The sequence below is a fragment of the Tiliqua scincoides genome, chromosome 4 (genome assembly GCF_035046505.1).
Source record: "Tiliqua scincoides isolate rTilSci1 chromosome 4, rTilSci1.hap2, whole genome shotgun sequence".
Taxonomy (NCBI): Eukaryota; Metazoa; Chordata; class Lepidosauria; order Squamata; family Scincidae; genus Tiliqua; species Tiliqua scincoides.
Genome location: NC_089824.1, coordinates 2,523,659 through 2,537,838, shown reverse-complemented (window position 1 = coordinate 2,537,838; position 14,180 = coordinate 2,523,659). Strand labels below are relative to the sequence as shown.

At 51.0% G+C, this 14,180-nt stretch overlaps 1 protein-coding gene across 1 annotated transcript in view; it reads left to right on the top strand.

Annotated features, from left to right (window-relative positions):
* The window catches only part of ZC3H3 (zinc finger CCCH-type containing 3), a 290,941-nt gene extending 277,057 nt beyond the window's left edge, over window positions 1–13,884 (top strand). The window contains exon 12 of the mRNA XM_066623326.1: window positions 13,029–13,884. Coding sequence (XP_066479423.1) covers window positions 13,029–13,060 — 32 coding nt within the window. The 3' untranslated portion in view covers window positions 13,061–13,884. The remainder of the gene's footprint in view (window positions 1–13,028) is intronic.
* Window positions 13,885–14,180: the final 296 nt, after the last annotated feature.

Sequence of the window (14,180 nt, the reverse complement as noted above, 5' to 3'; positions counted from 1 at the left end):
GTATCAACTTGCCAGCCTGGTGTTTATCGTTTTCTTATTTCTTTCTTGGTGCAGCAGCCAAGAGGTAAAGCATCTGCAGTGTGGCTGGTCCCTAGTGGCTCTCATTCAGAATTCAACCCGTCTTTCCTGTCCCCCATGAGGGCCTTTGAAAATGTGCTTTCTGATCTCTTCATTTGTGCTCCTCTAATTGTGTCTGCAGTTTTTTCCAATCTGCTCTCTTCTTATTGATTTGCAGACAACTTTCAGATCTGCCAAGCTTTCCTCATTTGGTCAGCCTGTGATCCTCACTTTTTGTGGATTAATCCTTGCTCTGGCTCTGAAAGCACTTTCCTCTTGTCATGCAGACTCTTTATGCAAGTCTCTCTCTCTCTCTCTCTCTCTCTCTCAGTGGGCATTAAAGTCGCACTTGAGATGTTTGGAAATCATTCTTGTTCCAGTGGTTGTGTCTGACAATCCACACCTTACAGGAGGGGTTGGCCTCTGTGCCTTGAGCCGAGCCCTCTCAGATTGGCTGCTCCACTTGGACTGCAATATTTGGCGGCTGCTGTTGGACTGCAGAGGTGCTTGAGGTCTCCCCACAAGTGCTGGACTGCCCTTACCTTTGCAGCAGGATACTGTGATTTCCATTTTGTGGGTGGTAGGCTGATTGGCTTGCTCAGGACCACCTGGTCACCCCAGAGGCAGGGGTCAGGTTCTCCTGTGCCCTTTTGGCACTAGCCCTAAAGCATCACCCCCAAAGAGCAGGCTGCAGTGCAGTGGTCTCCCTTGCTTTGATTCCCGTATGTATTCCGGACGGCAGTGAGAGCAAGGCAGGACTGGAGTAGGTCGAAGGAGTGACCTCATTCACCATCTTTTATATAAGATTTCTAGCCAGGGAGAATGTTCTGCAAGGGCAGCACATGCAGGAGAGCTAGAAACTTGCCTTTTGGTTTTAAACAGTGAGATTCCCAAGATGTCTGCTTCCGTGGTTGTGGTACGTCAAAAAAGAATGGCTCTGAGCGAGAGCCATCAGTGCAGTGGAAGAAACTGGAGAGGGCAGGAGCTGACACTCCATCAGGCCTCTGGAATCAGCCCTGCAAGATGGCGAGTCTCTTCCCATTGTCCTCGCTGCCACCCATTTATTTGCTGCTTCCTAGGACTGGCCTCCTGTCCCTCCACAATGTTCCATGGAATGGCCACAACTCCTTTGAGCAACAGGTGCGCTGGTGTGTTGATGGTGATGCCAAGGGGCAGGCAGGACTCCCCGACCCCCTTCTCTTGGGCTGGACATTCCAGAGCCCCACAGTTGTGCCTTTGTCAAATGACCACCCAGGGCCTGCTGTTGCTCTGCTGCTGCCTGTCAGAATAGGTGCCTCCTGTGTGCTTCACGTCTGACTGTGTTTTGTCAGTTAACAGAGAGCTCATCTGCTGGGTTTTATGGTCATTGAGTTGCAAAACGGAACCTTTGTGTTTGTGAACAAGTTGACAAGTGGAATTGAGAGGCTATGGAGCAGACCGCCTGTGTCATGGGAGTTCTCCGCTTGACAGAACACAGCCACCCCCACCAGTGACCCACAACATGCTTGTAGGATGCCATCATTCTGTCTGCTGGATTACCCTCTGCCGTCAGTGTCGCTGCCACAGAGATAAGAGCTGCACTCTTGACAATGGCTCCTGACCCAGCGGGGGGGGGGGTTCAGATTTCTGGGGCTTGGGTCAAGGCAGGGTCAGGGCTGCCTCTCAGTCCTCAGGTTATGCCACAACCGAACCACATGTCTCCTGTGTGTCAGCAGCGTTTGCCACGCAGGGGTTAAGGTTCTAGGGGCTGTGGTTTGCCAGCAGGGGGTTCGCTTTACCTCTGAGAGGGCAGGAAGTTTTCCCTATGAGGCACTATTCAGCGGCAGCCCTCAGCACCCATCTGGCACCGTGTTGGCTGTCAATAGCAGACGGATATGCTAGAGTAGCACAACACAGCCCCACTGGAGATTTGCCCCCACCTCTCTCTGGCCCTACCCGATTTCCTGGCTCCTCTGAGTGAACTCCTGTCTCCCTCTGAGGTTGGCTGGGGGAGAGGAGCAGAAGTTCTGGGAAGAAGGCTGACCCCAGCCGCTCAACCAAGGACCAGGAAGGCCTAGCAGACTCCTGGGATGAAGGACGGTGGTAGCAACAAATGTGGGGTCCTGCCAGAGGAGGGGGGGCTTGTCTCAGCCTTTCCCCACCTGTTTCCTCCAACCACCAGGCCAGCTGGGCTTTCAGGGAGTGTTTGCTGGGTGCGCTTGTCTGCATGCTGCGCCAGGAATGCCGCTGGCCTCATCAGCTGGCAGGTGCTGGCTGGAGACCAGAACAGCCACTAGCAGCAGGGAAGTCACACTGCAAACTAACTGGGAGACACCTGCAGCAACACAGGGGATGGCTGCAACTGGGGGAGGAGGTGAAATGAAGCTGGCTTGATGTCAGTTGCTCAAGGCTGCTCCATCTTGAGTTTGTATCCATGAAACAACAGGAGCAGCCCAGTCTTAATTTGTACTGCATTCGGGGGGGGGGGGAATCATGGAAGTTCAGCTAAGAGAACATTTGTTTCGATACCTAGGGGTAAGCCTCCTGGGTAACGGTCACCTCTGCCACTGCTTTGCTGGCACAGGTGGTCCAAGGTGAGTAAGGGAGAGGGATCTGTGAGAGGGGGAATGGGACAAAGAAATCGGCACAAGTCGCTGCCACCAATATCTACTCTGTTCTTCCCACTCCCTCCCAAACACTTGCCTGTTTCTCCCCCTCCCTGCCCAAATTCAGCCCCTACTGCTGGCTCACTGGGTCCGGCAGCTGCACACACCATAGCACAGCAGAACGCTGTTCCAAAAAGCCCTCTGTGCACAAACCACTTCTCCTCCGTCATCCATCTTTGATGGTTTCACAAGTGCCGGTGACACACACAGCTGCATCCAGCCCAGAAATTATAGTAGCCACAAGCGAGGCCTCCTGTGATAGCACATGCTGCCCCCTCACCCACTGGTGTGTCAGCCTCTGTGCCTCCCACTCTCCAAAGTTCCAGCTTCCCACTCTCCTCCCCCCGGTATTTCCCCTTCCTCTCTGTGCCCCTCTTCCGCTCTAATCCAGGAAATCGAAGGAGGAGGTGGAACAGCGGAGGCAAGTAGGAGGACCAGGATGGGCCCTCCTGCACCCGTCTGTTGCCTGAGGTGACCAGTTCAGTTGGCCACGTGGATGGGCCGGCCCGGCTGCAGGTGTCTTCTGGGATGGAGGTGAAGTTGGCAGTTTTACTTGGGCAGTTAGCATAACGAGAAATCATGCTGTTTAAGAAGCCACAACAGAAAAGAATCTTGAGGAAGGTCCTGACCACAGTGGGGGACTTTGCTGACTGGTCCAGCCTCCGTTGCAACAGCACAAGCATGTTGCATGTGGCAGGCTTTTCTCTCTCCTCTCGGCTACCTCCTCCAGGGATGGTGCTGCAGCTCAGAGCTGTTCCATGTTGAGGAAGCACTGTGGCACCTTCCAAGATGATTTTGTAACTCTTGCAGCCCCCTGCCAGGTAGGGCAGTATTTATTATGCTGTTATCAGTGATGTAGGAGCCTAAGGCTTCTGGTCGTTTCTCAGCTGAGGTGCCTCCCCTGAACCAGACTTCCAGATCCATTGCTTAGTCTCTTAGTCCAGCTCTAAGAAGGGGGAGCTGTGCGCTCGGGCAGTGACAGGTGCTTCCCTCCTCAAAACAAAGTCTCCTCTGACCTCTGCTCACTTCAGACAGAGGCAGCTTCCAAACAGCATAACTCATAACAGCATAATTTTATAATATCTCCACTGTGAGAGAGGGAGCAAGTGACCCACCTGTGTTTTCACTGGGGGAGAGGCCTGCTGTTCCTAAGGCACACTGTGTGTGTGTGTGCGTGTGTGTGTGTGTGTGTGTGTGTGTGTGTGTGTGTGGCTGGCACTGGGACCTGTCGTGATTGTAACTAGTCTGCTGCCCAGTACCTGCAGCTCCTAAACACCACAGTGCACTTCTGAACAACCACAACAAAATCCTGGAACTTTGCCCTTTTCATAAGCAGGCCAACAATTGCAGGTTCTCAGCCATTCTTCCAACCGTAATGATTGCATCACTGCAGGTGAAAGATTTAAATGGACAGGAGCTGTGTGGCTAACCTCTCCCTGCCCCAGGGAGGGGAACATGGGGGCATGCAAACCTTGTACAAAACTAAAACCCTAAAGAACTTGGGCCTTAAAAACATTGATCTGCCATTTTATTGGCATTGTCCTGAATCCAAGTTTGAAAGGGTGAGTTTTGACCTCATGTATTTCATAACTATATAGAAAAGTGGAGACTGCTTCTTCCCCCTGGACGCTTGTGTAAAATTCTAGGGCAAAGAAAGGAGTTGGGCAAGTACAACGGGGGGAGAACAATGTAGTGGGATGTGCCTCTTGCCCCTTAAGACTTGCAGGATGCATGGAGGGTTTTAGAAACAATTGGGTTTCCTTTTCAGAAGGGTGGTGGCTCTCTGAAGTGGGTTCAGTCAGGCTCTTGAAACCAGGCATCTGGATTCAGACTTCAAGGTGAGAATGCAGAGGGCAGGTGAGGACTTGACTCAGCTCTCCTCTTGGGGGCTTGTGTTCTGAGGAGAAGCAGTGCTTTCAGTTTCTGACACCCTCAGACCAGAGCAGTTGCTCTGTCTTTTGAAGGGATGTGTCCAAAGAGAGCACTTGATGGAAACATCAACCCAGTCATTTTGGCTGGCAAGTGGACCGAGTCTGCTTTGGAGGACCAGTAAGGCTTTCTCTTTCTCAGTGGCGGGACTGGTTTGCCTGCCTGCCTTGTAAGCAGAGGGAAAATATGTCTTGGTTTTAATCACAAGTTTAAGAGAGCCCTGGAAGCCCCAATTCTCTCGCAAGCCTGACAAGCTCAGCAGAAGAGGCTCCGGTTTCTGCCATGCTGGTTCGCTTGCCTGCCCAGCCACCTCTTCTTGCTCGAAGCTGTTCAATCATCATAATGAAAAGGGGGCTTCTTAGCAGAGCTTTCGCTAACTAGAAATTATATACCTGGTTCCTGGAAGATAGATGGTGCCGCTCCCGAAATACGGGTGTGGGGGTAGAAAGTGAGCGACTGCTTTGCCTGCTGCAAGATTGATCGCACAATTTGAATGTTCGTCCAGGAACTTCTAAAAAGCGAGGAGGGGGATCTTATTCTGTCCACTGCAGCATCCCTGGGGCCTCCACCTTTATCGGGACGGGGCTTGAGGGAGCTAAATGGGAGGTGGGCTCCTTTCCTCTTGTTCAGCTCCATGCAGGATATTTATTGGGCCACCCAGAAATGAATCCCCAATCTGCAAAACTCTCTGATAAATGATGGCGCATCTTGAGGCTTGCTCAGTCAACCGACACTCACTTCTGCTCTCTGGATATTCCTTCATTTGCCAGCCTCGCGGATAATGGATGGTGTTGCATTTCAAAATGATTACTCATTCAGATTTTTTTTGCATATCCTTTATTGATTCTGAGATCATTAATACATGTTGAGTTTCTTCACTGGAGCTGGAATACGTCCCTTGTGCTTCTTCAGTTGTCTGGAGGGAGAGAGAGTGAACTGAGGTCTGGTGGACAGGGAGCTGGGAGGGCTTGTGTTCGAGTCTCACCGCCGCTGCTTGTCATGTCGAAGCTGGGATGTTTCTGTGGCTGCCTCTGGATTTTGCTCACCAACCCCAAGAGGCCAGAATGGCAGTTTATGATTCTTTAGTACCATTAATGTGTGTTGCTTTATTTATGACAAGATTTCTGCCACATACTGTTTTTTTCCACAGTGAATTTCCAAAGCAGTTCACAATGACTGATCACTGGATCTTCTCCTCCTCATGCTGTAGATCCAAGATACTGGGTGATCTTGACAGCATTGGTGACTGTATCATGTGACTCTTGGTTCTTTGTTGCCCTGAATGGTGGGCATGTCAAAGGAGGGTGCAGGGAAGGAGGTTTTTTCCAGAGTCCTCTGCCCAGGCCAAGAAGTGTGTCGCTTCTGGAGGCACTGAGAGGACAGTGATCAGGACTGTCTCCCCTCACATGAATCTGTCTGTCCTGCGGAGACGATCAAGGAGGCCTCTGACCCATTGCCCTTGGAAAAACTGCTAACCGTGAATTGGGACAGGTAGTTCTCTGTGTTGGCCTGTGGCATGTGCTCCGGATGGGGATCAGGACTGTCTCTTTTGTGCTTGCCATTCCGAAGCTGGTCTGAGACTCTTCTGCTTGATTGGTTTTGCTTACTGGAAGGTTTCTATTGGCTCAAATGGTTTTTCTTGCTCTGCCCTCTGATCTCTTTTGATTTTGTTCTTTAGCTTGGGTTTTTTGGGAGGGGGGTTCACTTATTTCTATCTGTATTATGCACTGTATTAGTATATTCTGTTCTAATGCTTCAGGCAGCCGTGGGCTTTTCTGTTGGATAAGGATAGGCAGGGTTTAGAGGTTTTAAAGTAAAAATAAAATCAGAAGACCCGATCTCCAGCCCTGGTGCTGGCAGGTGGGCATGTGCAGAGGTTTTCTTGCGGCCTCTCTCCAGGAACCACTGGCAGTTCCTGCTCTGGGCTCTGGGGGAAGGGGAGGGATGGACATTGTCAGATAAGCCCCCTTCCCAACCTTTAGTGCAGAGTGACAGGGGGGCCTGCTCCGAGGGGCTTGCATGCTAGGCAGGGGAAGAGTCGAGCCAAGTCTTCTTGTACTGCCTTAGAAAGACTGGTTGGAGGGAGCTTGGATGGCTGCCTCCTGAAACCACTTCCAGTGTGTGATCCCTTTCCGCCCCAGGAGAAGGGCACGAAGGGCCTGCTTCCCTGCTTGGCTGTCACTGTCCCTGTTCTCTGATGCCTCCGTCAGTGTTCTTTGCATGTTGACAAAATGGTGCCTTCTGTCACTGTCACAAGCAGAGCTGTGCTAAGACAGGCCTTCAAGCTGCATGCTGTGGAGACGGGGTGGGGCCATGTGTGGCATGCTTTGGTGCGCGTGCATTTTGCTGCTGTCTTCTTCCCTTCTGTGCTTCTGTGTGTATGACAAATTGCTACCAGGGTGGGAAGCTAGGAAGGTGGATAAAGATGTGGCCTGTTTCTGGACATGTCCCTCCATGGCAGTGTTTGTTTTGCAAGGTCCTCTCCAGCCCCTCCTGGAAGCACTGTTGGGGATTGGAGCTGGGACCCTGGCCTGCACTGGGCAACCCTGCCCTGCGCTGTGGTCCCTCCCTGCCCTGTTCAGTCAGGAATGGTTTCTGCAACTGGTGAGAGGCTGCGCTTCCTTTAATGGCCTCGCCTGGAAGCGCAGAATTCCGGCTCCCGTGCCGGGCCCCAAAGGTGAGAGGTGGCCTCAAGAGTCTCTCTCTCTCTCTCTCTCTCTCTCTCTCTCCCCCCCCCCCCGGGACAGGTGTAAGGTGGGCAGGACAGGAACCAAATTAATGAAAAAGGATTAAGATTCCCACCACACTCCTGGTGGTTTTGTTCCTTAGGCTTTAAAAATTACTCCTTCCTGTTTGCCATTCATCATGAAGAACCACCAGCACGAAGAAGGGCGTTTTAGGCTGTTAATGTCCCCTCAGAGCCTCTTGGGGAACAGCAACAGACAATTTTACAACATGCCTGTAAGGATTTCATGGCACCTCATAAGTAAATGAATGAATGAATGAATGAATGAATGAACCAGGATAACACGCGTATCCCCACCCAGAAGGAAACTTGCAGCCCACTGCCACCAGCTGGGAGAAGGGGCTGCCAAGGGTGGCAGCAGACCCTCCCTGGCCTCGACCACTGTCGCTGGCACATGGCAGACATGCTCACACCCCTCCCTGGGGCTTGTTTTATGCCATGCTGTCTTCCAGTATAAACTAAAAGCTGCCAATATTATAGTGCAGGAAATATGGCCTGTCTTGTCGTGCAGTTGTAAATCCTTTTTTAATTTATTTAAGGTCCATCCCTGATGCAGGGAAGTGTCCTGTTGCATATTTATCAAGTTACAACATTTTAATCTGTTGTATATTTTTAAATATTTTCATATTGTGATCATCTGCCCTGAGCCTGAAGAGGGTTTATTAATTTTCCCCTGCCTTTCTTATTCCAATAGATAAGCACAAGGGAGTTTACAAAATTAAAATTAAGACGATGATGATGTTAAACAAAAAACAAGTCAAACTCAAAAAGCAGACAGCGCAGACAGAATCAGATAAAATCAACAAGGAAAAAAAAACACAACTCCGTCAAAGACTTGACAAAATAAAAAAGCAGGCTGGCATGAGTGCTCACCCTCCACCTGAGACAGCTCCTCCCCCAAAAGCAGCACTCTGTGTGCTGTGGGGGTGACCCCGAATTCTCTGTGTTCAGACCAGGGCTGTGAGTCGCACAGCATTTCCCTCTCAAATGGGAATTGGAATCCCCAAAGGACTCTGGCTGTAAACAAAATCTTCCGGAATCCTTGCTGGGTTTAATTCCCAACTGGTCACGTTCACTCACCTCACTTGGGAGTGGGAAATTTATTTCCATAAAAGCTGAAGGCGACTAACAAAATTCATCATAAGTAGAATGCAAAATCAATAATAAAACCATGGAAAGAGTTAAAGAAGATCTTTCCCTTCAGTGCCAGAAGGACGGGAAACCGTAATTTAGAACTTTGCACCTTGCTCTCAGGTATAGCATCTGCCTATTTTAGGTATAGTATCTGCCTGCGATACAAGGACATCTGCAAGAGGGATCTGAAGGCCTTAGGAGTGGACCTCAACAAGTGGGAAACCCTGGCCTCTGAGCGGCCCGCTTGGAGGCAGGCTGTGCAGCATGGCCTTTCCCAGTTGGAAGAGACACTTGGCCAACAGTCTGAGGCAAAGAGGCAAAGAAGGAAGGCCCATAGCCAGGGAGACAGACCAGGGACAGACTGCACTTGCTCCCGGTGTGGAAGGGATTGTCACTCCCGAATCGGCCTTTTCAGCCACACTAGATGCTGTTCCAGAACCACCATTCAGAGCGCGATACCAGAGTCTTTCGAGACTGAAGGTTGCCAACACAAATTTTTCTGTAGTTCCATTCACCGCAGATACTCGCCTATAAGTCAGTCTCGTAGATAAGTTGAGGGCAGGTTTTTGAGCAAAAAGCATGCAATTTTCTGTGACCCTCAGAATAGTGGGGGAGTGGAGGTTAAACTTAGGGGAGTGTCTGACTATAGATTTTACCCAAGGCCAGATCCTGAAAAATAACCTACCAGTAGTTGTTACCTAAGAACTGTACAGTCTCTAATTTATTAAAAACATAGTAAAAGATCATAAGATACATTTTTATTCATTAACTTTTTAAAGAACCTAGAGACCAGCATATTTCAGAGACCACCTTCTTCCATTTAGTCTGTTCTGTTGTCTGAGGTCATCAGAGGGGGCTCTGTTGGTTGTGCCACCATTGAGAGAGGTGAGGGGGATGGTGGCCAGAAACAGGACCTTCTCAGTGGTGGCACCTGCGCTGTGGAATTCCCTCTGAGTCGAGAACAGCTTCCTCGCTATTAACTTTCCGGCAGGGCCTGAAGACTTTAAGAAAGCCTTTGAGGCCTTATAAGGACTGCTTTTAGAAATGGATGTTTTTTACTATGTCTTTTATGACTGACTGCTCTGTATTTTATCCTGCTCTGTATTTCATCTTGTTGTTAATTGTTTTTATTTTTAATATTTATTTGTTTTTATTCTGTATTTTAATTTTTTTATTGTTAGCCATCTTGGGTGCCTTTCGGGGAGAAAGGCAGAATACAAATCAAATTATTAATAATAATAGTAACTGTAACAGTAATAATAGAGGAAGCTTCAGTGCGTGTGGGAGGAGCAAAGGAAGGACACTGGTCAAGATGCTCCCCCTCGTACCCAAGGAAGGAAACTCCATGTGTGGGTTGTTGATGGACAGACTGACTCCCAGCTGGGCGAAGGGGTGGTCCTGATCCCACATTGCTCGTGGCAGTGGCACATGCTGCCTTGCATGTACGGCAGCAGCATGTGGGGTGAGGGGAAGCCCACTTTTACAGAGATGGAAGCGATCTTCTCAATGCTGCCCTGGAGGTGGGCACACATCCCTTTGTAACACCGGTAAAGGAGTAGCTGTTCTAACCTCCAGTGGGAGTGAGTTCTGCAGGCTGGCTACTGCTGTCATGACGTACCACCAACCTCATTTCCAAGGATGATGGCACCTGCTGTAGGACCGCCCTAGATGGGAGAGGGATGGTCCGTCACTATTTAGGTTCCAAACTGTGAAGGGTGGGATAGGCAGTAACTCTGGGTGTCCCTTGCATGACCACCCCTGCTTCTACTGATGGTAGTGGCATCCTGTCTGCCAAGTCTTGTGGCCCACAGCATTTGGAGGCTCAGTGCTTGAGCACTGCCAGAGCAGAGTCTTACCTTTCCCACCAGAGCTTCCTGCCTTCCCTCCCCCTCTCTCAGCTCTCCTTCCCCACCCATCAGTGCTGTTTCTTCAGGGTTCTTTCACACCCAGGCATTAGAAAAGCAGCCTCCAGTATCCTCACTCTTTGCTTCCCTCTCGTGTTCCTTTTTTGCTTGTTCCTGCCACAGCCATTCCTTTGCTGCTGCTGCTGCTGCTGCTGCTCCATGATCAGGCCATAGCCCAGTGCAAAGCACCTGCCTTGCAAAGAGAGAGCAGGATTGCCCGGTAGCCAGCAGTTGGGCATCCCATGAGCCCAGCAGCATCCTCTTCCTTCTTGTGTACTTTCCCACATAGCTGGGGGGGGGGGGAATTCTTATGTTTTTGTGAAAGCAACACTCTGACCCAGTTTATACTTGTTGATACAGACAGACACGATTCCGCCTACAGTCTGGGTCTTCCTGCAGCAGGACACCATCAAGTCCATTTGGACATTGTGTCCCATTGGCTGTTTTCTGGCTGTCTCTTTAAACCAGCGTATTAGCCAGCGTCACAGGTGACTAATTGCCAGGTCTTCAGTGGCGGCTGTGCCTCTCTCTGATGTATGGGTGTTATATTAAGGGTGGAAAGGTGCTAAATGAGCCCTCTTTATTCTACATAAATTAGCTCAAAAGTCATGAATCAATGCCACTGCTGTGAACACTTCCACAGAAGTTTGTTTAAGCAAGTTTAAAAGGTAGGAGGGGGAAAGGGAGACTTGCCACCCTCCCCCACCCCCTTGGGGCTGCCTCCCACCCTCTGGGCTGCTGCAGAAGAGCAGGGAGTCCAGCAGGGAGCTGAGCTGAGCCTCTGCAGGATGAAAGGCCTTTCCCTGATGTAGGACCCATCCCAGGCTTCCAGAAGGCAACATTCTAGCAGGGATCATCACACACTTGCAGGTTGAGTTCAGTGTTGGTGCTTGCTCTTTTCTTGCGGGGGCGGGGGGGCGGGCAGTCGCGGTTGAGAAACGTGAAGCCTGGAGCTTCAGCCTGAAACGTAATCCAAACCCTGCCTGGTCTCCAGGAATGGAGAGACCTCAGGCCTTAATATGAGGAATCTACAGCCCCTGTGCGGCTCCATCCAGGCAACCCTCACTCGTGCTTGAGTCTCTTCCTGATCCCTGACTGTTGGGTCGCCTGCCATCTGGACTATCCCTAATTGCAGACATCTGTCCCTGGAAAAGCACGTTCTCTGTTTTGTCGAAGGGGGAAGGAAGATGTCAGGGATGCCTTTTGGAAATGTCAACTGCCTTTTGGCCCCCCCTCAAGCTCCAGAGTTCAAGTTTCTCAGCACAAACTCCACCCAACTCCCAGGAAAGCTAATGCTTCAGTCCTCCAGTGAGTGAGCCTGGTCACATGCATGTATGGGCAAGGGTGTGTGTGTGTATATATGGACACTACTGCATGTGCATGTAAGCTCTTTCACATCAGGGCTGGCCCATCCGTGATGTCAATGGGAGCAGTGGTCTTTGGCAGCAAATTGGTGGAATGCATCAAAAATATTTTACAAAAAAAAATTGCAAGTAAAAAACCCCCAGATATCTGCCTTAGTTCATTCTCTGCCATGTGCTAAGCATCTCTTGGCCCGGGTCCTTATTGCCCGTCAGATAGGCATATTCACTGGTTGCCTTTGGCCAGCTCTTTGCATGCTACTGCTGGCCAGTCTGAGATCTGTGGTCACTCAGTGTGGACTTGCCCTGGTCTGTGTAGGTCATCCCCATGTCTGTGGCTCGTGGGCTGCAGGAAGTCACCATTGTGCATTGGGCTGTTTTCTCCCACCACCAATCGCAAATCACACTGGCTCCAATTGGTGGACCTGGGGATTCTGGTAAGGAGCACAGGAGATCCTGCAGACCTGACCAGCTCTCTCGTTTCCAGTATGACCCCAGTACCTCTCTCAAGATAGCTGATCCCGCCCCCATCTATTTGCCTGCTGCTTCTGACTTGTTAGCGCTGAACGGCCTCTGCCATCCCTTTGCCCTTGTTGCTGCCTCAGTCTGATCTTTCTGGAGCTTTGCATTTTGTCATCCTGAACAGTTTGACCTTGTCAGCAAATGTCACCCCCTCTCTGTGTCTCCTACTCACACATGGAACCAGGCGTGTGTGAAGCACAGCCACCAGGGGGAAGTGCAGTGAGCCCTCTCTGCGGGGTTTGTACTGCTGTTCCCTGATACCTTGCCATTCTGGGAGGTCTGATGTGCGTCTGGAGACCCCCGACTCGCAAGGGTTTCCCCACCTGCTCCTACAGAAGAGGCAGCTTTGCATCTGCAAGGGAAAGAGTGGAGCTGGGCCCTGGATGGGAAGATTGCATTGCAAGTTGTGCTCCTACACCACAACGCCCACAGAACTGGGGCAGAGCCCGCCTGCGTCTTGCAGGAGAGGAGGGGCAGTCTTCGACCAGCGGTAACCAGGGACTGGCTGACCCAGGCGCCTTACTGAGGCCAGCAGGCAAAGGAGGAGCAGGAGGGAAGGGACCTTTCTGGACTGGGTCTCCGCAGAGGCATTTGGGGTCCTTGGTTTTCTTCTGCTGCACCTGAGCATTGGTTGATGTCGCCTCCTGTGGTCTGCTCTTCTGCAGAGCGCAGGACGTCCTCTTTCCATCTCGAACACTGACTGTTTCCTTTTCTCTCTCTCTTTTCCCAGGGAAGCCATTGCAGATCAAGCCCAGGCTGTGACGTCTTCTTTTGGAGAAGAGGCCCCCCCAGCCCCCAAGCACTTGGCAAAACTTCTCAGGGATTCGCAGCCACTGGGCTTGCCCAGCAACTACCTCCAGGTGCCACACTGAGGCAGGCAGGTGAAGGCTGGTCACTATGGCCACTGTTGCCATTCACGTGTTTTATGCGAGAAGTGGGGGTGCAAGGGCCCCCCAGCCTCACCCAAGAGGGTGGCTTTGGGATTTTAGATTTCAAATAAAGGAGCGTTTTGTCTAGCACATCTTAAAAACTTTCCTAAGCTCCTAGCTAACCTCAGGTGGCAAGTCCCCAGTGTGTGTGTGTTGAGGGAGGGGGGTGGGATGCTTCCAAAACCCTCCACCTCAGTGCCATGCTCCTTGTGGTTGTCCTGGCCTTGGTTTGCCACAGGAGCAGACAGACCTGGCTTTGGATTGTATGCGGGACTTAAGTGAAGACACTGTGGACTCATCTGGAAGAGTTTACGTCAAAATCCAATCCAGACTGTGAGCACCTCTGTCATCGCACCTCTGTCATCTGGTTCTGGGCCAACCTGAGTCACTTTGCTGCTCCAGACAGCTTGTGCTTGACCCCCGTGTTGCATCTCCTCCTCCTCCTGTGGGTGCTGCAGGAGATCAAAGTCACCCCCTCAGGTCCTGTCAGTCTCAGCAGCCCTGCTCAGTGTTCTCTCCCGCAAGTGCTGGGTGTTTTTCAGCTGTTCCCACATGCAGACTCCTGGGAGTCTGCCGCTAACAGAAGACCGCTGCCCTTAGATCCATTGTGCTTAGTAAATAGGGTGTGGAGTTTCTGCTCAACTTTGTCCTGAAATTTCTGGGAACTATGGAGGAGGTGCGGGGGAGGGGGGGATGGGGTCCTTTATCTCTGGAATGAGCATTGAAAATTTGAGGTAAAGAAACACAAATATATGCAGGTCTTTGCTGAACCGGAAGAGACTTGCTTCTCTCTAGGTGTCTTTCCTTGACTGGCTGTGAAGGAACCATATTGCCTGCTCTCTAGGACTTCTGCCTGCCTTCACCACCACCACCCCCATATACTCAGTATAGGTATAAATTCTGGGGAAGATACAGTGTTGGAGCAGAAGGGGCAGGGAGGTCAGAGAGCTCTG